Below are 23,634 nucleotides of genomic sequence, written 5' to 3'. Positions count from 1 at the left end.
CCAATGCAATTTTAATAACGTTGTGTGAAAAAAGACCCCATCAGTTATTTTTGTAGAAATGTTTACTGTAAAAATATTGTATCGCTTTGGTGCAATTTTCATAAGTATGTGTTTCATTTTCCAAACACTTAGTACAAAACCCAAAACAGACCATCAAAAAGGCAGTTGCATCAAAACTCTAACCCTTGACCCCTTACATTTTATGATTTTGTGTGTTGTACTTAGTCAGTTGAAAATGTGCTTAGAGTTTTGATGCAACTGCATTTTTGATGATGTGTTTTGGGTTTTGTACTAAGTGTTGGGAAAATGAAACACATACTTATGAAAATTGCACCAAAGCGATACCATCTTTTTTTATTGCTCCAAGCAAATCAGCTTTTGCTCCTAAGGAGTCTTCACAACATAAACATAAACATTATGGACAAAAGTACATTTGACCAAAGTCAATTTGAGATGTTCAAAAGTTGAAAACAATACTTTTGGGGGGGCAAAACAATATATACCACACACACACATCAGACACACAACATACATTTTCTGAATTAGGTTTCTCCTTTCCAAGAACTGACCATTCACTGACAGTTCATTTAAAAACATTTTTAAATGAGACCCCTGGTTCTCAAGCATAAAACTGGAGATGCTTTTTGTATGTAAGAATTACTTATGGAATATCTCCCTCTGGTGGAGTTACTGGACATTCACACATTACATATAGTATTAACACAGATAGAACAATAAGCCAGATGTTTTACCGGGTGTATAAATCTGAAGCCACCTGGTTGGCATTTCCACTCACCACCAAATATGGTGATGTGAGGAAGCCCAGTGGCCGGCAGTGGGAGAAGATGGGGATAGACGGATTTTGGCATACATTCTGCAAATTGTCTCAACGATTGAATATTTGATCTCAATACAGTTTTCTGTTCCCAAAACTAGAATATGTTACGAACAGAGTGGACTACGTTTTGTAGACTTTACCCTTTAGCAAAGTTTTTTTTAAGTGTGTTGTTTAGGAGTGCAAGAGCGAATTGAATTATTGCACACATGCACATCACAGAAATGCAAATATAAATTAGAATGCGCCAATAGGATCTCACTAGCTCGTGCTTGGCTCTGCCCACCTCTTCGCTTGTTCTGCCCACTATGATTCATTTGCTCCCATTGGAAACAACAGGCTGTGGTATATATTTGGTTAGTTATGAAAAAAAACTTTTGTATTAATACCGATTGTTGGAAATATTATTTTGATTAAAAAAACTATATATAAGAATATATATAAGAATATATATAAGAAACACACAACATTTTTCTCCCACAAATCATTTATATACATCATCTGCATGACTATAACTATGGATTTTATCCCTGAACTCTATGCTGGGATTATCATGCAACCTAGTGGCCTTCTCTGAGACTGCATTCAGTGTAGGTATTCTGTTTATGAAATTGTGTCATGGGGGTTTATTATGGGGTGGAGACGACAACACTACAGGGCTAATTAATCATCAATGTCAGTTGCACCAGAATTGTGTGTTGGTTGTTGTGTTGTGTAACCTAGCCTTAGTAGTCTATAGTTTGTCTTTGTATAGGAGGCGAGGAGAGGAAACGTGGAGACAAATGTGTTTGTATGAAATGAGACTCCTCCAGTCGAGCATCATTAGGAAAATTACGTTTACTGGGGTGGAATCCCAATGAAATGAGTAAAGTGATAAAAACAAATGTAGCAGGTCATGCTAGACATTTTATAGATAAAAGGATAAGTAGCGTACTGTTTTTAAATGTGTGCATGCTTTCTCCAATCGAGAAAACAACAAACAGTGGGGCAAAAAAGTATTTAGTCAGCCACCAATTGTGCAAGTTCTCCCACTTAAAAAGATGAGAGGCCTGTAATGTACAATGTGATTTTCTGGAAATTTTTTTCTCATTTTGTCTGTCATAGTTGAAGTGTACCTATGATGAATATTACAGGCCTCTCATCTTAAGTGGGAGAACTTGCACAATTGGTGGCTGACTAAATACTTTTTTGCCCCACTGTACTCTTGTGCATCCTCTCTCATAGTAGGTAACGAGGCAAGCATACTCCTCCACCCACTAACGAATTGACCCTCTCCTCGACCACTTGACCACTTATCAGTTTCTGAGTTAGAAAGAACAAGCACAAGTGGCAATCGGAAATGACGTCAGCCTGGTAAACTAACCCTTGACCCCTTATCTTACCTACCAAACCATAATTATAAACCGCCTCTATAAAAATATGTCGTTTAGTTTTACCAGTTTTTATCATGGAGAATGGTGTGTGTGTGACAGACATACAGACATACAGACATACAGACAGAAAGAAAAACAGATTTTCAAACAAGAGACACTATTAAATCATTTATTGAAATATAAATCATCTGAATGTACATAATGCATAATGAAACATTGAAACATGAGGATAACTTCCGGGTATTGGTGATAACTACCTATAATTATAGATACTGTACCGTGGATTATACTTCATACGTCTCTTCCCCCCCACTTCTTCCACTCTACATTCACAACGCTGTTGCCATAGAGAGGAAACCTTCCAGAGCCAAACCAAGCCCTTCTCTCAACAAAAAGTCCAATCATTTCACACATCAAATACAAGGAAAATACAAAAAAAGTGCTACAGTTTTAATGTGATCACAGAGAACATCACAGTCGACGGTAGAGACAGACGAAAGCAGTTGGACAGCTGGTAGGAAATACTGCAGGACTGAACATTAAACGTACACATAATGATGTATGTTGCTGACATCACGTTATGTGTAGAAAACTAGTGTATTTGACATTGGTACAACACCTGTACTTCTGTCTCTGTACAGGACAGCAAAATGGCTGTACATACGACATCAGCTAAATCACTGCTACCAATCAGAAGAACACATGCATAACGTCCTCTCTGATTGGGAAGATGTACCAGCTCCTTGGCTTTGAGAAGCATGAGATCTGTCAAACTGTCAAATCAGACGACTATGGTGTTTTTCTCACTTGTTCCCTTCCTTTATCTGCAGTGAATAACGCTCTGTGTTTATTATTAACATCAATTCATTACTATTATTACAATGGCATAAGCTCAAAGCTTGAAAACAACACAAATTCTTGCATGCTGTACTAATGCACATAAATGTACTTTGGTCCAGGTTCAATGTCACTCATACTTAGCATGAGTTCATTTTACAATTTGAATAAACAAATTCCCATTTCATAATTTACATAATGTAATGGTTTATGTTCTATGGAGTCTAGTTTTGGAAGTTAGTTGTATTCTTAATTTAAAACCCATATCATCACCTTCCTTGACGCAGTATTAAAAAATATACATATTTATATATATATGCGTGATAAGAAGTTTACATTTTTTTGTTGTTGAACTGCTGCACTTATTTAGCTATTGACAACATATGCCATATAATTGCATATAAAAACATATACATAGTCCAGATGTTGTGCTTTTTAATCTAAGTATTACTACTGATTGTGCCAGCATCAGATATATTGGAGTTATAGATCATATGCTGCAGGTAGGTGAGTTGTGAAGTAAAGCTGTCTGTTGTGTAGCTGGCCTCGTACTGGTCTGTTTTCTGGCACTGGTGTGATGTGGTTTAAATAGTGGGTCTGTCTGTAGTGGTTCTGCATGGCTGAGATAAATTGCTGTTCATTCTGGGTCTTTGATTTTCACGCCTGATCCATTCTGATCCCTCCATCCATCCTTGCTTATGTTGCTGTTCGGAATGCCCATTACAATAAGGTTCTATACATTTATATAAAAATCTATCTTCCTCCATGTTCTCCTCATGTGCACTTAGTCCCATCCAAAACTGACCTTCTATAGAGACTCAGTAACCACAGGATAGTGGCGAGTCCTCAGTGTCCCATCTATCCATCTATCTATGCACGTCCCTCCAGCCCCACAGGGGGCGCTTTCTGAGGAGGGAACAGAAGGCATACCATGATCTGGCCACAGACTCATCCAAACAGTGAAGTGGTTTTTCTCTGTCCTCCTAAGAGGACTGAAGGTGTGTGGGGCGGGGGATGAGGTGGGTTTGAGATAGGGGGTGGCGAGGACGAGTGGGTGGTTTAAGGGTCTATGTTCAGGTGTCTTTCCCACCAATATCCCCCTCTCTTTGGCAGGCTTTAGGTTTCTCCAGGCCTGTCACAGAAAGCTGTCCTCCACCAGCTCTGAGTCCAGACACATCTCATCCAATAGGGTGATGTCCTCCAGGGTCTCTCCTTCTCTCTTGGCCAGCGTGGAGCTGGAGCCCGACTCTATGGCACTCTCCTCAGACGTCTGAGAGCTACACAGGACAGAGAGGAGCAGGTTAGTGTTACTAAACAGCTAATGGGAGTAGATGGAGTATAGTATACAGGAGTGACCATGAGTTAAATAAGATGGGCATCTCACTTTCTGGATTTGCTAGACAGGACTAGCACATGTTTTGGTGTAAAACAGTGTTATCAATCTGTACCACTTATAAGGGTCTGAAATGAAGATAGACATGTCTGACACTGAGGTGGTAGCCTACCTGTGGCGATTCCTCTTGCAGTACTCGTCATCAGACAGGGGGTCCAGGTCAGGAAGGGGGATGATGTAACCACTGTCAGAGCTGAGGCGCTGCTCGTCGAAGCCACTCTCCCTGTCTTTCGACTTGCCCTGGTTCTTATAGGTGATCCCAACGTAGGTGTCGTCATTCTCCACCTGGACCCTGGTCACTGCCGGGTGGTCACTCTTCAGGAACTCATGGTTCACCCTCTCGAAACACTGCACAATCAGAGAAAGAGAGGGCACAATGAACATCAACCTATCTAGTAGCATTGGAGCAGAATGTCTACAGTACCATGCAGAAAACGTTGCTCTACGGCTAGCTGTTTCTAAAGCCAAGAGCACTGTGCATATAAAGGCAATACTTTTGGCCTGTACTAGTCAGAGTTATTTAGTGCTCTGGTAACTCCCATACAGTACATCCAAAACAGCTGCATCGGCTTCAGAAATCACAAAACTCAGAAATCTGATGAATCCTAAAACTGATATAACACGTGAACCAGTTCAACCAGCTGTCATTGGTATGTCTGTTCTCACTCAGTCCGTCTGTTAGCCTGGTGGTGAGACCCATACAGTGAACCACATTTCCCACCCCACCCTAGCCCAGCCAACCCCAATCCGAGGTGCTAAAATGGGAGCCAGCTCCTCCACTCTCCTGGGCCATTAAAGTAGAGTAGTGGGGAGAGGAGGAGGTTTGATGTGCCATGTGTGGCGTGCTGTTTAATTGGCTCGTTACGGTTAGCCTAGCCGGTGGACGGAGGCGAGACCTAGGAGCTGGGGCTGCTGTTGCTGCGTCACTACAGTGGTTGGGGCTGGCCACTGACCGCCAGCTGGAGCATTAGCATTCTAATCACCGCCAGGGCTGGGCTTTAACACAGCGGAAATGCACAGCGCCCACAGAAAAACACTCAGAAGCACACTCGACTGCAGAACCCACAGAAACACACTCAACAGGCAGAGCCCACAGAAACACACTCAACTGGCAGATCCCACAGAAACACACTCAACTGGCAGATCCCACAGAAACACACTCAACTGGAAGAGCCCACAGAAACACACTCAACTGGCAGAGCCCACAGAAACACACTCAACTGGAAGAGTTGGGGGGAAGTGGTTAGAGTTTGTGAGCCTGGCTTTAGATGAACTTCTACACTTTTTTAGTAATGTAGAACTATAACATGACCCAATGCTAGGGGGAGGAGAAAGAGGATAGTTGACACACTTACTCTGCTCCTGGTGAAAAATAGGATCGGTCAGGTAAGGTAAAAGAGGGATGAGACTGATAGAAAGGAAAATAAATTATAGGAGTGAAGAGTAGGTCTAAACGTCATCGGTCAGGGTCAGAAATGAAAAGGAGAGGGAGATTAGAAAGCAGGTGTGAGGAACCCTGTTAGAGGCCGTTAGGTCAGAGGTCATACAGTAGAGACACCCACCCTCTTGTAGCCGGAAGGCAGCAGTGAGGCCACGCTCTCACTCAGGCTGAAGAAGGAAGGCCTCTTCTCAGGCTCACTATTCCAACACGTCATCATCATCTCATACCTGGAGGAGGGAAAACACACTAGTTGAACAGATAGAACAGGACAAACAGTGCAGGGAGGAACAGCCATGGCATTGTGCATCACAGTTTAGTTCTGTGCGTTCGACTTTTACAGCAGTAGTACATAGCCTTCCGTAGTAGTTTCAAATAGTGTTTTGGCATAATAATGTACACAACACAACATGTAATTATTATATATAAAAATATATGTACATACACATCAGTGGGGGCATGCTCAGGTTTGGCCATCCTGTAGCCACTCTTGATCTTGTTGTAGAAGCTGGAGTCCACTACCATCCCTGGGTATGGGGTGCCACCTTTAACACAAACACACTGCCATCAGTACACCAGCAAACACCCGTATCACTGTCAACACACTGTATCTACACACTGATCAGGAGTCAGCCGTCTCCCTAACACGCTGTTGTTAATGTGTCACTGAAAAAGGTCAGGGGTCAGCTGAGTTTCACCTAGAGAGAAGATCTCCCAGAGGAGGATGCCGTAGGACCAGACGTCACTGAGGGTGGTGTACATGTTGTCAAAGATACTCTCCGGAGCCATCCACTTCACTGGCAGGAAGGTCTGTGGTCAACACAGAGCGCAGATGGATCAAACACACTGCACGCGTATAACAGACACTACAATAGTGGACCATAATGGAGTGCTAACATGAACTAGCAGGGGACAAACCACCTTCACAGATACACGTCTAAGTTCATCAGGGTACACAAACAGCCAGTATCGTGCTAGAGGAAAACTCACGCTGCCTTTGGAGACGTAGTTGTTGTCGTGCATGATGTCTCTGGCCAGGCCAAAGTCACAGATCTTTACTATCTTCCCCTGAGAGAGCAGGACATTCCTGGCAGCCAGGTCCCGATGCACACACTACACCGCAAAATTCAGCATTTCATTCATCTCAATTCAATCAGAACACACATTCTTTCCTTTTATTCTCTCTTGTGTTTTACAGGGTGGCTTTATGTCAACAAGCCAGCCTAAGACACGGCCTTGACTGACCACTCCGGCCCAGAGTATATTCAAGGATAATAACTAGGAGGCTGTTATGAGGAGCTTATAACTGCTTTGTACTCAGTGTAATTCCAGCCTACTGGGTGTTCTATATAAAGACCTGGCCTGTCTCCTGAGCAGTGAGCTCAGCCTTCATAGGGCCGCTTATCACACAACCCCTGATTTAGCCAACCTCTTGGCTTTCACAGCTGTCATCAAGCACAACAGCAGCCCACAACCTGCCTGCCATCATTACCGTGGTTACCCCTGAAATGTACAGGGTTGACGTGGCAACCGACCCACTCCCTGCTGTGTACCAACAGAGAGGACAGAACCAGCTTGCCAGTGGCACCAGCTTCTCCTAACCAATGGAATCATGTCGCCACCACTTCCTTCTTTAGTTGCTAAGTCAGACCGTTAAAAGATGGATATGGTTTCCTAGGCTCACCTCTGTGTCTCTAGTTGATATCGTCACCTGTCTGTTGGGTAGCTATTCTATTGTATGACATCCTCCCCAGCCCACCGCACTGAACCAACATCATGTTACCAGTCCCTCTGATCTACAATCATTCCCAGCCTTGGTCACTCACATTCTTAGAGGACAGGAACTCCATGCCTCTGGCCACCTGGTAGGTGAAGCTGAGCAGGTCTGTGGTGCTGAGGCCCTCATTACCATCCCCTGACAGCATGTTGTCCATCTCACTATCTGGATCAGGAAAACAGACAGACACACAAACCCATTTAGCTTCAGTCGGTCTATGAGTGAGTGAATAAAGTGTTTGTATGTTTATGTGCATGTAAATATAGAACTGGTTGCTGTAACTTGCTTATTCCTAATGGCAGGGAGAACGAGGCATTATTATGTGTGCTACAATTACCCGCTCTATATGATTACAGGCCGGCCCAGGCAGGCCTACATACTGAGAAGGGTGGACCCCTCAACACAACCAGCACTGACTTAAACCCTGCACTTCAGCCAACGCAGCCAAGCCACACAGTGAGAGTGCAAGGAGAGTTAGATTAAGAGAGGAAGAGCAAAAGGGAAGAGAAGGAGGCTGTCAGACTGTGTACTCACCACCCTTCTGTGATGGCGGGTGGTTGTATTCGGACCTCTGGATGTCGGAGTACTTGGAGGCGTCACTCATCTCCAGCATGGGCACGTACTGCGTGGTGTCTGCCTGCTTCATGTCCATGTAGTCCCCTTTACCACTCTCAAAGGACAGGATCACATAGCTGCATGGCGACAGGGAGGGAGAGAGGGAGAAGGGGAGGTCGGGAGGAGACCAACAACAGACATGTTAGAGTCGCCATTGGTTCTCTAAGAAGGCCCAGTTTACTGTATGTTGTGAGGTTCCCTACATAGAGGGTGTGGTTGATGGTCAGGGTGGTTGAGATTAAATAGTGGTGTGGTCACACTCTGAAATGTGGTCATTGTGAGTCATCCGTCAACACAGATCAGCAAACAGAGAGGAGCTGGACAGAGACCATTAACAGGTACCAAACAAGAGTAATGTGATTAGCCTGAAAGCCGAGTACCACTTCAGACACAGATTTGATTAGTGGAAGACGCCAGACAACCCCCTCAGCCATGAGGAAGCCTGGGGTAGGGTTACGTTATGTTACTGAGTGAGTGCAGTAAAGTGCTGCGTCAATGAGACAGAATGACTGAGTGGGGTAAAGGAGGAGCAACTGAAGAGGGGGACACACGACAGAGGGGTGTGTGTGTCTGTGTCTGTGTTTCCTGGCCTGTGTGTGAGTGTGCGCTCCTGTGTATGTTTTCGGAGCTGATCCTATAGCCCAGCTAGCACACAATGTTCTGAGAACCATATGATTTTTAGAGCTTGGTTGAGAGTGTGGTTGTCCTATCATTAAGTTGCATACAACCTTCTGGGAATGGTGCAGGATACCCAGCTAGCACATAACATTCTGAGAACCATATGTTTCTTAGGTGGGAATTTCAGTACTTCATCATAACATTTCCTACAGGTTTCATCACGGTTCTATTTAAAGTGATGTTCTGAAATTGTTCAGAGAATGTTAATAAACAATGTTCTTCTGGGAGAATTTCAGTTATTCAATATAATGTTTTCTGCAGGTTTCCTCATGATTATATTTAAAGTCATGTTCTCTGAACATTAAGAAAATGTTCCATAAAAAAACACAAGAAAACATTAGTAACGTTCAAAGAACATTCTAAGAGTGTTATTTAAAACATAGACATTCTAATCTTAGCGTCAACAAGACTCTCTCTGTCCTCTGTGCTCAGGAGTGTTGGCCCGCCAACTAATTGGCCACACCTAATCTTAATGAGTGCTTGTTTCCTTTGAAATGGGATCGGTTTGCTCCTTCCTAGTGGCGCAGTGACTAATTCCATGGACAAAACACACAAGATCATAGGTTTGAATCTCACTGACGCCGTGCCATAATAAACATTTTTATGTGTTTCCATGATTAATACCTAAGCAAATTAATTTCCATGTGTCTTATCTGTTCAAAACCGTTAACCTAAGCTAGCAAGGTTATTAATTCTTATTGAAACATGTTCTCAGAACATGATTTAATTACCTTCAAATAACCTCTAATTTACGTTCTCAGAACGTTAATAAAATCTCCCAGGAAAACTTTCAGGGAATCACAGTAAAATGTTCTCAGAACCTCCCTGCAACTTAAAAATCTACATTCCCAGAACTGGCTAAATGTTCACTTTCCTTTCTCAGAACATTTTAAAAAACATTAAGTTTTACCAGTCAGGAAACGTATGGGTTCGTTCCCAGAACCAATGCAAAACCAAAAAAGTAGGTTGTCACAACTTCCAAGGAACCAAATGTGCTAGCTGGGATGTCTCTTTACCTCCTGCTGCTCTCGTCTGCAGGGTTGATGCCAAAGATGTCCAGGTCTTTCTTGGTCTTCTCTGGGTGCACGCTGACAAAGTTTTCTCTGTTCTTGTGCAGGTAGTTGACAAGGTCTCCATAGAAGCAGTACTCAGTGATGATGTAGGTGGGGCCTGCATGGGAACAGAACAAAGAGATAGAGACACAGGCGTCAGTCTGCTGGCTAGTCTTATCAGAGGCTCGTAAAGGCTAAAAGCAACGTCAAGAGGGCAAGCTTTTACACTCATAAAAATCCTATTAAAATACCACATCCACCATCGGCTCAGAGAGAAATGGCAACTTCCCTTCTTGGCTATCAAAACTGTGTGTGTGTGTGTGTGTGTGTGTGTGTGTGTGTGTGTGTGTGTGTGTGTGTGTGTGTGTGTGTGTGTGTGTGTGTGTGTGTGTGTGTGTGTGTGTGTGTGTGTGTGTGTGCGTGCCTATACGCATATGTGTGTGCGCTCATTTGTGCGTGTGTAGTCACCTGACTTGGTACAGGCCCCAAGCAGGTTGACGATGTTGAGGTGAGGGCCCAGGTGAGTCATAATCTTCAGCTCTGACATCAGGGCCTGTTTCTCACTGGAGCGGGCCGTGGCTGCAATGAGAAACAAATCAATCACACCACAACTATCAGTCCATCACACACAAATCAATCAACTCATCAACAACACCCATCAATGCCTGCAATTGTTTCATCAATCACAATGTAAGGGAGCACACACACCGCACCGAATGTGGATCTGCCGTGCAGATGTGTGTGTTTTATGGACCACCCGCTGATGGACGTCTGACTGACAACATTTTCATGTCATTCTACGTGTAGAATCGGTTTGCACTCAGTTTACAAATTACGGCCGGCACTCCGTTCAGAGGTGCTAAGTACTCTCACCCGGCAAAGGCTACCGGTGTGTCTGAGCCTAAAGGTATTGTTGTGACTCTGATGGTGTTCAAGGACACAGCTCTCTCCAGGCAATCTCCACAGGCCTTAATGATCCTCTCTATAGCTCTCTGTATAGCTGTCTGTGGTCAACTCACGTTTCAGCATCTTCACGGCCACCTTCATGACGGGCTGGGAGCGGCTGAGTCCGTATGCAGTTCCCTCCACCACCTTCCCAAACGCCCCAGAGCCCAGGATACGTCCTGCGGTCATGGCATACGATCAGTTAACATGGAGTGTAAACAAATAAACCAAGACAGGCAAGCAAACACACACACACACACAGACAGACAAAAACACACGTACACACGTCTGTCTCTGCCCTCTCATCAGTGACTTCCCCAGGTCCCCAGTGGTTGAGATTCTCTTTGATCAGTGAGTCACAACCCAAACCCTAGGCAGCACGTCCCAGCCACCCCTGTCTGCCAGGCCAGATGGCCTTATCACATCTTCACTTCAAAGACCAGAGGGAGACATCCAGACCACAGCCTGACCAGAACACGACCATCAGACCATGGTGCTGTGAACCTCTGACCACCCGAACGTGGTGATGTGACACTCTGACCAGAACATGACCACAGCAGGACCACAGAGGAAGCAGTGCAGCCGGCTCACCCAGTACGAGCCCATCACGAGAGAACTCCCATCTGGAGTCATAGGGCAGCTGCATGGGGTCCACATAGATGTACTCATGACCATCAGGGCTCACTGACTCTATCACCCTCCAACGGATCTCATAGCGAGGCTTCTGGAGGACAGAGGACGTAGCAAAACAGATCAGTACCTAAGTACCTAGGACACTTAAAGTGTAGATGAGTGTGGGAGTGAGTGAGTGAGTGAGTGAGTGAGTGAGTGAGTGAGTGAGTGGGTGGGTGGGTGGGTGGGTGGGTGGGTGGGTTTGTGCTTGTGTGTGAGGGGCATTGATCATCTGCTGTACCTGTTTCCAGATAATGACCAGAACAATGAGTGAGATGATGACAAAGACCAGCAGCACCAGGGCAGCAGCAGCTACAGTCAGCTCTGAGTGAGGGTCTGTTCAGGAAGAGAACCACCACACACACACACATGAGATGGAGAGCACAACATGGAGAATGCCACAGAGAACAAAAATAACATGGAGAAATCAATGTAAGTCAATATGGGAATGTTAGTTTGATGAATTGAAAAACATCAAATGAGGTCAAATATGAAGAACTTCAACATGGCAATCCAAATACCCTATTTAAATTGTATAGTTCAGCATGCAGTCTCACACCCAATCAGCCAAGCCAGTGGGGCCTCAAACTGTGTGTTGAAGGGATTAAGGAGATGGGCAGGGCGGGGGGGGGGGGGGGGGGGGGGGGCACAGCTGGAGGGGCCAAATGGCTTAAACTACTGGAGATTCACTTTTCACAGTAAAAGTCTCCCAGGCTAACACACAGCTGCACAATGACAGTGTGGGACACGCTGCCCCACCACAGATAGCTTTACCAGACAGCTGCCTCAACACTGACAGCCCACCAAAGTCTCTTCAACGCCTGTCACATTTCAAGTGTCACAAAGGGAAGCAACTACAGGAAGAAACTAGCTAGTAAAAGAGGAGACCACAGGAGGAAGAAAATATACCGCAGGCAAAATGGCAATCTAAGATACTGTAAATTTACTCACCACACTCTGCCAACCATGTTTGCTGTTTAACTGAAGGAGGAGGTAAGTGTGACTTAGTGAGTGTATGTCTCACCTTGTGACACCAGTTTGACCTCCCTGCTGACGGTGGCCATCTCGTTCCTGGCCAGGCAGCGAACAGCCAAGGTGTTCTCCAGATGCCCAAAGATCACCTGACTCTCCAGCTGGTTGTCCTGGTCGATGTGCGCTTCCACAGTGATCTCTGTGTTGTTGGTAGGCAGGGGCACCCACTCAGACGAGTCATTGGCACAGCTGGACAGGGTAGGAAGGAAGGGTAAGGAAGGGTAAAGACATGAGACCAAATGATACCATGACATTGTCACATTGGGCATAGTAGCATATGAAGTGGCCAGGTAGAGGTGAACAATGTACAGTAGGTGTATGTGGATTCTAAGAAAGAAAACGGGCTATTGTTGGACTGAAAGAGATAGAATGGAGAGATGAAGAGGAAGAAGGCAGGGTCGTGAGAGTGTGCCCTTACTGTTTGATGTTCTTGCAGATGAACCACTCCACCTTAGGAGTGGGCATGCCTCCAGCGATACACACTACAGACTGGCCTGAGGCTGAGCCATGGTGGAGGTCCATCAGGTCCACAATGACTGCAGGCACTGGACACAGACAGAGGGAACAGGGGGTCAGACCACCATACAGACACAGAGAGAGGGAACAGGGGGTCAGACCACAATACAGACACAGAGAGAGGGAACAGGGGGTCAGACCACCATACAGACACAGAGAGAGGGAACAGGGGGTCAGACCACCATACAGACACAGAGAGAGGGAACAGGGGGTCAGAGCACCATACAGACACAGAGAGAGGGAACAGGGGGTCAGACCACCATACAGACACAGACAGAGGGAACAGGGGGTCAGACCACCATACAGACACAGAGAGAGGGAACAGGGGGTCAGACCACCATACAGACACAGAGAGAGGGAACAGGGGGTCAGACCACCATACAGACACAGAGAGAGGGAACAGGGGGTCAGACCACCATACAGACACAGAGAGAGGGAACAGGGGGTCAGACCACCATACAGACACAGAGAGGGGGAACAGGGGGTCAGACCACAATACAGACACAGAGAGAGGGAACAGGGGGTCAGACCACCATACAGACACAGAGAGAGGGAACAGGGGGTCAGACCACCATACAGACACAGAGAGGGAACAGGGGGTCAGACCACAATACAGACACAGAGAGAGTGGGAACGAGAGAGAGAGGTGGGTAAAAGAAAGAGAGTGTCAGGGAGTATGAGAGCCCTGTTAGTCAGTAAAATAAAGGTCAATCCAAATGAAGTGGTTGGAGCATTCCTCTGCTTCACCTTTGACCTGCAGGCTGAAGTTGTGGCTGTGGGTCTGGTTCCCGTTCTGCACTCTGATGGTGTAGTTCCCACTGTCCTCCTCTTTGGCCCGAATCAGGGTCAGAACACTCTGGTACCTACAGAGTCCAAACAACATGTATGATTACACTCTAATCATGGCAACCATGAGCACGCTGTTAAGTCTGTCACGAGAGACTAGTTCCACTAACATCGCACAACAACACCAGACTTTAATAATAGCCATGATCTTGATCTTGCTGACCTGAACATGTTATTAGCCAATGAGTGTAGGGTGCGAGTATTTAGGTGTTGTTGAGTAGCAGTCTTTCTCACCTGGTCTCGCTGACCTGCCGGAGGCTGGTGGTTATCTCAGCCGCCACGTCGTTGAGAGGGAGGCCATCTTTGAGCCATGTGACCTGAGCGCTGGGAAAGGAGTCAATGTCAGCCTGGAACTGTCTGACCTCATCCAAATCTGCTGACTCCTGTGAACTGAACGCCGGGCGCAGCGACACGAATGGCCTCTCTATCAGGACAGAAAATGGAGATAGAACCATTAATACATTATGTAAAGGTTACAGGTACTTATAGCAAGATGATAAACCAAGATTATTGCCTTGTTATTAGGTAAATAAACAGTGACACAAACGTACCATAGACAGTGATGGCCAGCTTCTTGGTCTGGTTCTCGTTGCTGATGATGTCAGTGATGGAGCAGACATAGATGCCGCTGTCTTTGGCTGAGGCCTGGGGGACAGTCAATGTGTACTGGATCTCCTGGTCCCTCTTATTCTCACGCACCGACTTCAAGCCCCGGTCCGCCTGACACACACACAGACACACACAAGTTAGACCCATTTATAATCAAACGAACAAATGCATTTTAAAATGAGTCAATGAATTTCCTCTCCAATAAGAGAATAATAATTATGTACAGTATGTGCTTTTGTTTACCAGTTTTCCAGGGTACTTCCAGTGGTCTTCCAGTATCTCAGACCCCCGGGCCACACAAATGACAGTGATGGTGTCTCCCACCAAGAGGGCTGTCTTCTGGGCCTTCAGCTCCACACGCAGCTCCGACCCCCCTGCCCAGCCGTGGACGATGTACTCCTCACTGAGGTGCTCCTCTCCGTTGATGAGGGCCTTACAGACGTAGGTTCCTGCGCTGAAGAAGCCCACGGCACCCCTCTTGCTGTCGTAGACCACCATGGGCACGGCCTGCTGGGTATCAGCGTTGACCAGGGTCACATTGGCACCGGGGTCTGACACGCGACACTGGATCTCCATCTCATCATGACCATTCAGGACGTGGTTGCCAAAGGGCACCAGCGAGGGTACGAAGGGCACCTCTGGATCTGAGGACGAGAGAAGAGGGCATGGTAAGTTTCCTATAATACAAATTGCTAGCACACATGTAAATCCAGCACCACAGTGCAGTCTTCCCTATACCTGGCACATATATGTAGATTCTGCTGTCCTCTCCTTCCTCAGTGGAGTTCCCTCCTTTGTAGAAGCAGGTGTAGAAGCCAGTGTGCCCTGCTATCGCGTTCTCTACGGTAACCGTGGTGATGAACAGGCCGCTGTTGTCCTCCTCGGTCTGCTCTGATAGGTAGACGGGCGTGTCCCAGGCCAGCTCGGCCTCGCCCCTGCAGGTCAGGGTGAAGGGGGTGTGGAGGGGAACAATCCACTCCTCTCTCTGGGGGAACAGCACTGGCGCTGAGGCTGGCTGGAACAGTACTGGGCCTGATTCTGGAAGACACACACAGGCAGACATAATGTCATATTTAGGACGATACTGAGATAATACACACACACACTGACGTATTCAGTTGCTAACACATTTGAAAACACAGAAACATAAATGCACATTCACACACATGTAGAAGTGCATTTTCATTTGGCTTGAGGTTATTCTCACCTTTCACTTTGAGGGTGAAGGAGAACTGGGCAGTGTGAGGGATGCTGAGGACCATGATGGTGTAGTTACCACTGTCCTCCTCTAGTGGCTGCCGAAGAGTCAGAGTGCTCTGATAGCTGAGAGATGGGCAGAGAACCACATAGCTCAGTGCAGCACACACCACACCGAGCTCCACTGACACACTGACACCGGCGTTGCTATATACAAATGTTAGGATCTTACTGGTTGCCCGCCAGACGTCTGGTCTTGGTGAGGAAGTAGCTGTTCTCAGTGATGGCTATACCGTCTTTCAGCCAGGTGACTTTAGGAGCAGGGAAGGCTTCAATACTGATGGTGAACTCTGTCTCCTCCATCATACTGACAAACTCCACTGCTCCAATCCCACTGTGGTCCAACATCACAAAGGAGTTCTCCTCTACAGAGAGGGGTGCAAAAGTGAGGAAGTAGAAGAAAGAGAGAGGAATAGAGGGGGGACACCCCAAAGGAAGGACAAGAGAAACCGAAAAAGAGAAATGAAAGTCTGGCACACATCTGTTGAAGCCATCCCATAAAGCATCGGGGCTGATGATGAAAGCAGAGGTGTGCCTCGACTCTACTGTAGGGAGACTGCAGAACCCCTTCCCTCTAGCGCCTCATACTGACACTGACCGGCACGATGAATTAACTCTACGCATTCATGTGAATTCCAATGAGACTACTTTTAAAGACTCCAACCAAATATCAGCTGGATTCCAATACATCTTTAAAAAATCCCAAGTAGTTTCTGTTTAATGCATCTACAACTAAGTGGTATTGGTAATAAATATACATGTTTTGAAGGATAGGCAATGTCTTCAGACAAAATGTCTACAATGCATGCTTTGACTGGCGATAAACAGCTCTCATATTTTTCCAATAACAATTTGAATTGGCCACAAGGACGAGCGAGCGTACCGAAGACAGTGACAGCCACCATGTTGGCTCTGATCTCTCCACTGAAGTTGTTGGTGATAGAGCACTCATACACCCCATTGTCCTGAGAGGAGGCTGCTGGGATACTGAGGGTGTAGACCACTCTATCAGGCAGAGCCTGCTTCAACTGGACTGCATCCACAGCCTAGATAGAGGAACAAGAGGACAGGAGATTAAAACCACTGTAGACACAAACACACGCATACACACAAACACACCGTCTATCCCCGTCTTTAGGAAATAAAATATCTTGTCTCTATACTCTTCTCCGCCTTTTTACAGGTTTAGTGTTTCATTCTGTATGTCAGAGCAGCAGGTCTCTCTGTCTGTCTGTGAGCTGATGGTTAAAACACGTGCTGGTCCACAGGAGATAAATCAGGACCCAAGGCTTTTAAAAGCCTGTAATTGCAACTGAGACTAAAGCCAAGAGTCAGAAGTCCTGAGTTCTAGTTACCTTAACTGTCTCTGGAAAAGGGCTTGGAGTAATCCCACCACTAAAACAGACGCTCTGTCACAATGCCATGCAGGGATTACCGAACAGTGCACACAAAGATGGCGGTGACAACGTACATTTTAATCAACATAGACACTTCAGACAAAGTCTCTATCCACTACCCATACTACTATCACATACACTGGCACACAAACTTAAATGAACTAAATGACGCACGACTATACACACGAATGGACACACTCTCATTACCTCATATAAACATGCCATTGACCTAACACACACTCAATGCTCAAACACATCCACACACATCCTACGTTCACTGGGTTTACGAGGAGGTGGGGGCGCATATCTGCTCTACACATCCAGAGGTCACAGAGGTCACGTGATTCACTGTTTCCCCTCTCCTTTGAACTTCCTTCTTGCTTCTACCCATTTGCCCTGTTTTTTTAACAAACAACTGTCTCACTCCTTCCCTCTGTCTGACTGGGGTTATAGTACCATGATGCACTATTTGGCTCCAGCCCTGGTAATGGACACGGCACTGAGATACAGCTGTACTAAGTGACACATACCTTTAACAACTAAGGCCCATCCATCCTCAGAGTTATGTTACGCGGACCCACACTGTGCCTGAGCCCAAGCCATTCATCACTACAAGAAGACTGGGGAGATGAATCAGACGTAGTGACACCAAGAGGGATAAAGGATGGAAAGAGAGAAGGAGAGCTGGATCGAGAGACAGAAGGAGACATACTAAGGAGGTAAGAGAAGTGGGCTATGGAGAACGGACGACAAGGAGATATAGATATTATTAAAAGGGAGGCAAGAGAGGAGGCCAACACGGGAGAGGAAGTAGAGGAAAGAGGGAGGGTGTGGGAGGAGTGACAAACACCGACAGACAGAGAGACAGAGTGAGACGGAGAGAGGGATAAGGCCCTTGCCTGTTTCATGGGGTGAATCCACTGCTGCTGGTAGGGCAGTCCTGGAGGTGCCACACAGGTGATGTTGAAGGGTTCCCCCAGTCTCACTGCCTCCTCGCTGGCCTTCACCTCCACATGGAAGTCCTCCATCACTGTACAGACCACCACGGGAGGGAGGAACAATATGGTCAACAGGAACAATACAGTCAACAGGGACAATATGGTCATCTACAGGTCCCTGCATGGTCAACTGCTCCCCCTGACAGCCATGAGGTCATCCCCCTCTCAGAGTTCACTGCAGGCTGATGCCATCACACTCTCTCCATCTGTCTGATAACAACCATGTGAAGTCATCTCCCCTGGTACTAATGACATGATGTCATTAATTCAATGCAGTCAGATCTCTCTCTCCCTCTCTCTCCCTCCCTCTCTCTCCCTCTCTCTCCCTCCCTCTCCCTCCCTCTCTCTTCCTCTCTCTCCCTCTCTCTCCCTCTCTCTCTGGTAAACAAAGACAGTTTTTTAAATAATAAAATATATGTTTTTATCCAAAGCGGCTTATAGCCATGTGTACATACAACCAATGTGATACGAAAACTAAGCAGCGCAGCCAAATCATCCACATCTGGACTTACGTTTGTTGTCCTTCACGGTGTAGATGTCACTGGTCATTGTCACGCCGTTCACGATGGTCTCACAGACGTAGAGTCCAGCGTCCAGGTTGCCAATGAAGCCGATCTTGTTGTCATAAGCAGCGTCCACCTCTACTCCACTGGGAGCACTCTTTAGGACCACCGGGGATCGAGGGTCTGACACCCTGCATGGGATGATGGTTTCACCAGGATAGACTAGAACTACCATGCTACCTGGCTCCTCGGGCACGAACGGAACCTTGGGATCTGCACAAGGCAAAACAAGTTTGTTCGGTCAAAAAAACTGCAATCTATGGGAAGTAGAATAGAATGGAATAAAGTGATGGTGCATGGAAATGACAACCATTTTCACCAAATTTACCTGGGACAAAAACGTATATGACTGCCTCATTGTCTTCATCATCCTCTTCATCGCCCTCTTCGTCTTGGTATTTGCAGATGTAATATCCGGTGTGTGTCACGGAAGCGTTATAGATGAAGAGCGTGGCCGTGTAATATCCAGGCAAAACGAATGTGTCGTCCGGTAGGGGCTCGACCCAAGCAACGTTCCTTTTACTAGTGCAGCTGATGTTGAAAACGGAGAGTGGCTCGAGAACAAACTCATCTTCAGTTGATACAATGGTCGGTGGCGTCAGTCCGCAGGTAACTAAAGGAAAGCGCAACAGTTCACTGAACGTCCATAGGGTAATCAATACAAAAACATACAGGTTTTTAACAGTGATAAAACTAAAACTAAAAGGCAGGTTGTTTTGTTTCGCAACGGAATCTGACTAATGAACACACCCAGGGGTGTATTCATTACATCTTGGAACAGAAACAGTTTACTGTTTAAGAACCAAATGGAAGCAAACAGATCAAACGGAAAACAAAATGAGGAGGGATCTACCTGAATTGGTCCAATATAAACTCTAGTTTTCGTTGCAAAACATTTTCCTTTTGGAGTAAATGCTTTAATGAATACACCCCCAGGTGATAGAAAGGTTTTGACTTAAATGAGCCTCTTACCCGATAACAATCCAAACAAGACCACCCCAATGATGAGACATGTCTTCATTTCATCCATGGTCACGGATGGTTCATTCAGCTGGAAGAGTAGAAACACAGACCGGTCAAACATGGTTCCACCAGATGTTGCAAAAACAAAACTATCAGCCTAAGCGAAGAGAAAATACATTGACTCATGGTAGAAGATACCTATGTCTTTTTGGAAAACATTGCAATTTGCTCAATTCAAATCAATAGGTGGACTTGTATTGCTCCAGCACAGCATTTAGACTGGCTGTCCTTCTCCTTTCTCCAGTTGCAACTGTGGCATGCCAGGTCTTGTAAAGGGCACAATGAGTCAATGATTACGCTGGTTTGTTCTTGGGAGATGTTTAATAAAACGTTGGATATGGTTGAATAGCATTAGGGGCCAAGGTTAAAAAATAAATGCAGGCACTGACGTCGCTAGGGGGCGACATAGTACATGTTTTGCTTGCATCAGGCATCTTCTGGCTGTAAATTCTTTCTCCAGCAGGAAAGTTCCTTTGTTCCATGTCATCTAGTCCCCTCAAAAGGAATATTATATTTCTGTGGCTAGGTAGGCTACAAACTTGCAGACTGTATTTGTCTTCTCCATACAATGCACATTAGTAGCAGCAACATGAGTTGGATGTGCATTAGACTATATAGAACTACAGAAATGGTGTGCTCCTTCTCTTCTTATTGCTTTGACATTTTTAAATCTGGCCTTCTTTATTTTCAATTTGATTGATTTACCTGCCTAATCTATTCAATTTGATTGATTTACCTGCCTAATCTAGCACCCTAGCCTTTCAAGTGAATTTTAGAGTTACCAGTACCACCCATGAATGTGTTTGCTAGTGACAGAGACATGGTTGTTGAATTCATTCATGTTTGGTACTGTGGCTTTTGAGATTGAGATGCTAAGTGACTATGTTATCATTAAAATTGTAATAGATAAGATAGTTAATATTCATAAGGCCTTCTTTAGAGGGCCTAGATTTGCCCTAATACAGTAGTCTAAAGCTCTTAGTTTAGAGGCTGCATCAGGCGTGCCTGTTACATCATGATGCCTTGCAAAGAGATGTGTAATTCCTATTAGAATACAGACAGAACTGTAATATCTAACTTGTTTTTATTTTATGACTGCTAGGGTTGGATAGACTACTACATCTAAACTGGAACAACCATTTCAGTAACGAATCGGTTGGAAAAATGTATGTTATTCATATTTGAGTAGAAAAAGATTAATACATCAATCAATGTACATGCAAAAACATAGATACTGAAGCAAACAATTTGACAAATTAACATGCAGTATAGTATGCTGGGAAATATGATAATGATGCGTGTGGTTTTGGTTCAACTCTGTATTGTTAACGCCAACACTGGGCTTCTTTTACGCCACTGAATGTTAAGTTAACCCTTTACAGTGTTAATGTAACTCGTGAATCAACACTAGGAATGTTACACTGACAAATCAACACTAGTTAACACTGGCCAATTGTCTGAGTGCTATGAAAGGGACACATCTGCAGGCTTCAGTACATTTAAATAACATTTTAGAATTCCAAAGAACTGTAGATGCCACGTCAAGAACCCCACACTTAAGTCAAAGGTTATTTATCGTGCAAGAGTTATCCAAGGAACCTTAAGAGCTGAGGAAGAACCATTTAACCTGAAGGAAGAACCTTTATGTTTTTCAGTGTTGGCTTGTAAAACCAAGCAACTCGACCAATATAGGTTTTTGAGCTGTTAAATAACTAATCTAGGTTTAATCTAGTTTGCCGTTTGGTCATGTTCTGGTCAACAGACATTTTCCTGGTATGTGTGTTATCTGTCTGTCTGTCTGTGATATTTCGGACTCTGAATTCCATCAGCAAATGATCAGAGACAGACGCAACTCCAAGCAGAGGCGCGCGCTCAAAGCTGAAAACATTGGAAACATGAATGCAGTCTACCAGTTTTACTCTAATCTATTCTCTGTTTTAAACACATTTGTGACTATAGGATAATTATTTTAAATGATCTACTAATTGTTCTATTCTCCCATTGGGGCGATTAAAATAGTCTACATTATTTTTGTATCCATTATCAAAATCCCTTTTGTCTTATAACAGTTTGCTGCTACTTTGACTGTAAGAGAGTTGTTTGTGCGAATCCGCTCTGTCTCATCCCGGACTGGCTAATTATGACTGGCAAATCAAACCCAGGGTTAGAGAGACTGTAATTAAGAGCCCTCCCTGAAGAGACGTCTGTAAGACAAACATTAGCGTGAGAATCCTGACTAATATAATTCGACACTTTTGCGCACATCGTTGGTGCCGGATATTTCCTATCCAGCCTGTTGTGCAAATGTACCGCTTGTCCGCTGGTTCTCCTCTCCCCTTTTTTCCTCACCCCCACCAACAGTACAGTCCCAACAAATGTGCAGCCTACCAAACGCGCCGTTCTGGGCTTGACACTTTGGAGCAACAGCTGAGGGAGGGATGTTCAGCTCACTGTCCTCCACAGACACTTAAACTGTTAAATGCAACCCCACGTGTGCAGAATTGATTTCCATGGGAATATAGCAGAGAGATTTATAAAGATAGCATTTCGAAATGAAGAGGGTCATTGAGGCAAGCAAGGCAGTGAGTTTCACTGATGAAAAACTTTAACTGTTCTATCTGGTCGAAATTTGACTTTCGTGCAGCGCTCAACTAAATTATTTAAATCTTAAGAAATATAGTGCATCATTCAATTGTGATCTAATTATGAATACTTTTCTTGGTGACAATATGCGTGTAGGCTTTTTGCATTTTGTTGTCTGGCGCACTGAAATTACATCCAACCAGGAATGGGGTCCCCCTTACCCTACTTTTTTTTGTAGTGGGTCTCAAAATGACTCTTGTGTCTAACTTAAAATCCGATCGGCTACAGCCGGTATCCCATCTCAGAAAGCAAATCCCAATGCACATTATTCCATTTAATTCCACACATTCCAAGCGCAGAAACGAAAATAACTTGAAATCCAATTTCCAATGTGTTTCCCATTAGATGAGAGGGCAGGCAGCGCTATCCCACAATGGAGGCTCAGTTCTCGAGTTGACACCTCCAGCAGTAAGGCCGAAATCGAGCGCTTATATCCAGTCGAGGTAGCAACATTTCTCCGCTCGGCATCCCGGGGTGAGACCATATGTTGCATGGAAAACTGAATCCCGTTCAATGCAGAAAGAAGTAACACAGCCTGCAAGCTAATGCATCTTCAAAGTTTAAACACGTTTTGTGAAATGTTTCCTCGTAGCGAAATTGGGATAATAAAAAGCCCCCAAAGTGTGATGGATGGATCCGGTCTGATGAATAATTTCTTATCAGGAAAAAAAATCACAATGTTGTGCCATAATAAAAAGCTAGGCTATTTTGTGAATTTTCACAAAGGACATATTCAACTGGCCTAAAAGTGGTTTAGTAACTTAAAAAAAAAAAAACAGATACAAATGATCTCAATTAATAGGATTCTTGAGAAAATTAAAGTTTGCAAAATTGAAAAAGATTAGCTAATTTGTCTAAAATACAAACCTTTTAAATTCCCTTGGATTTTGCGTCTCGATGATAAATCCCAGTAGAATTAAATCAGGAGCATAAAATCACTCCTGTGAGGGCTCCTCTCAGTGAAGGCTCCTCTCAGTGAAGGCTCCCCTCCTCAAGTGTAGTAGTAGTAATCCTATGGCCACGATCCTTCACTCTGAGAGCTAGCATATGTGCACCCCTCCGTCTGCGTCCACGACCGCGCTCACAAATGCGCTTGAGCTACAGCGACCTGTAATTGATTCAACGTTACAGTCCA

The 23,634-nt window shown here is 45.1% G+C and overlaps 1 protein-coding gene across 1 annotated transcript; it reads right to left on the bottom strand.

The window, feature by feature from the left end:
* Positions 1-2,643: 2,643 nt before the first annotated feature.
* Positions 2,644-23,634, bottom strand: pdgfra (platelet-derived growth factor receptor, alpha polypeptide). Its single transcript, XM_020492763.2, has 28 exons — positions 23,367-23,634; positions 19,806-19,884; positions 19,162-19,446; positions 18,783-19,046; positions 18,172-18,302; positions 16,759-16,921; positions 16,048-16,240; positions 15,826-15,941; positions 15,357-15,656; positions 14,862-15,262; positions 14,561-14,729; positions 14,244-14,433; positions 13,911-14,026; positions 13,066-13,192; positions 12,640-12,836; positions 11,857-11,951; positions 11,535-11,667; positions 11,018-11,122; positions 10,467-10,577; positions 9,963-10,116; positions 8,188-8,345; positions 7,703-7,818; positions 6,867-6,989; positions 6,575-6,686; positions 6,322-6,421; positions 6,001-6,106; positions 4,551-4,786; positions 2,644-4,322 (listed from the first exon to the last, which is right to left on the bottom strand). The coding sequence occupies exons 2-28, from the start codon at positions 19,861-19,863 to the stop codon at positions 4,181-4,183; spliced, it is 4,401 nt and encodes a 1,466-aa protein (XP_020348352.1). The 5' UTR covers positions 19,864-19,884; positions 23,367-23,634; the 3' UTR covers positions 2,644-4,180.

The sequence above is a fragment of the Oncorhynchus kisutch genome, linkage group LG10 (assembly GCF_002021735.2).
Source record: "Oncorhynchus kisutch isolate 150728-3 linkage group LG10, Okis_V2, whole genome shotgun sequence".
In the NCBI taxonomy this organism is placed as follows: Eukaryota; Metazoa; Chordata; class Actinopteri; order Salmoniformes; family Salmonidae; genus Oncorhynchus; species Oncorhynchus kisutch.
The sequence above is the reverse complement of the archived record's forward strand: the minus strand, read 5'-3'. Positions and strand labels throughout refer to the sequence as shown.

Coding starts and splice junctions, on each gene's coding strand:
- pdgfra (XM_020492763.2), bottom strand. CDS start 19,863: ATGGATGAAATGAAGACATGTCTCATCATTGGGGTGGTCTTGTTTGGA. Junction 14,027..14,243: donor CGGCAGGTCAGCGAGACCAG/GTGAGAAAGACT, acceptor TGGACTCTGTAG/GTACCAGAGTGTTCTGACCC. Junction 10,117..10,466: donor TGGGGCCTGTACCAAGTCAG/GTGACTACACAC, acceptor GTTCCCATGCAG/GCCCCACCTACATCATCACT.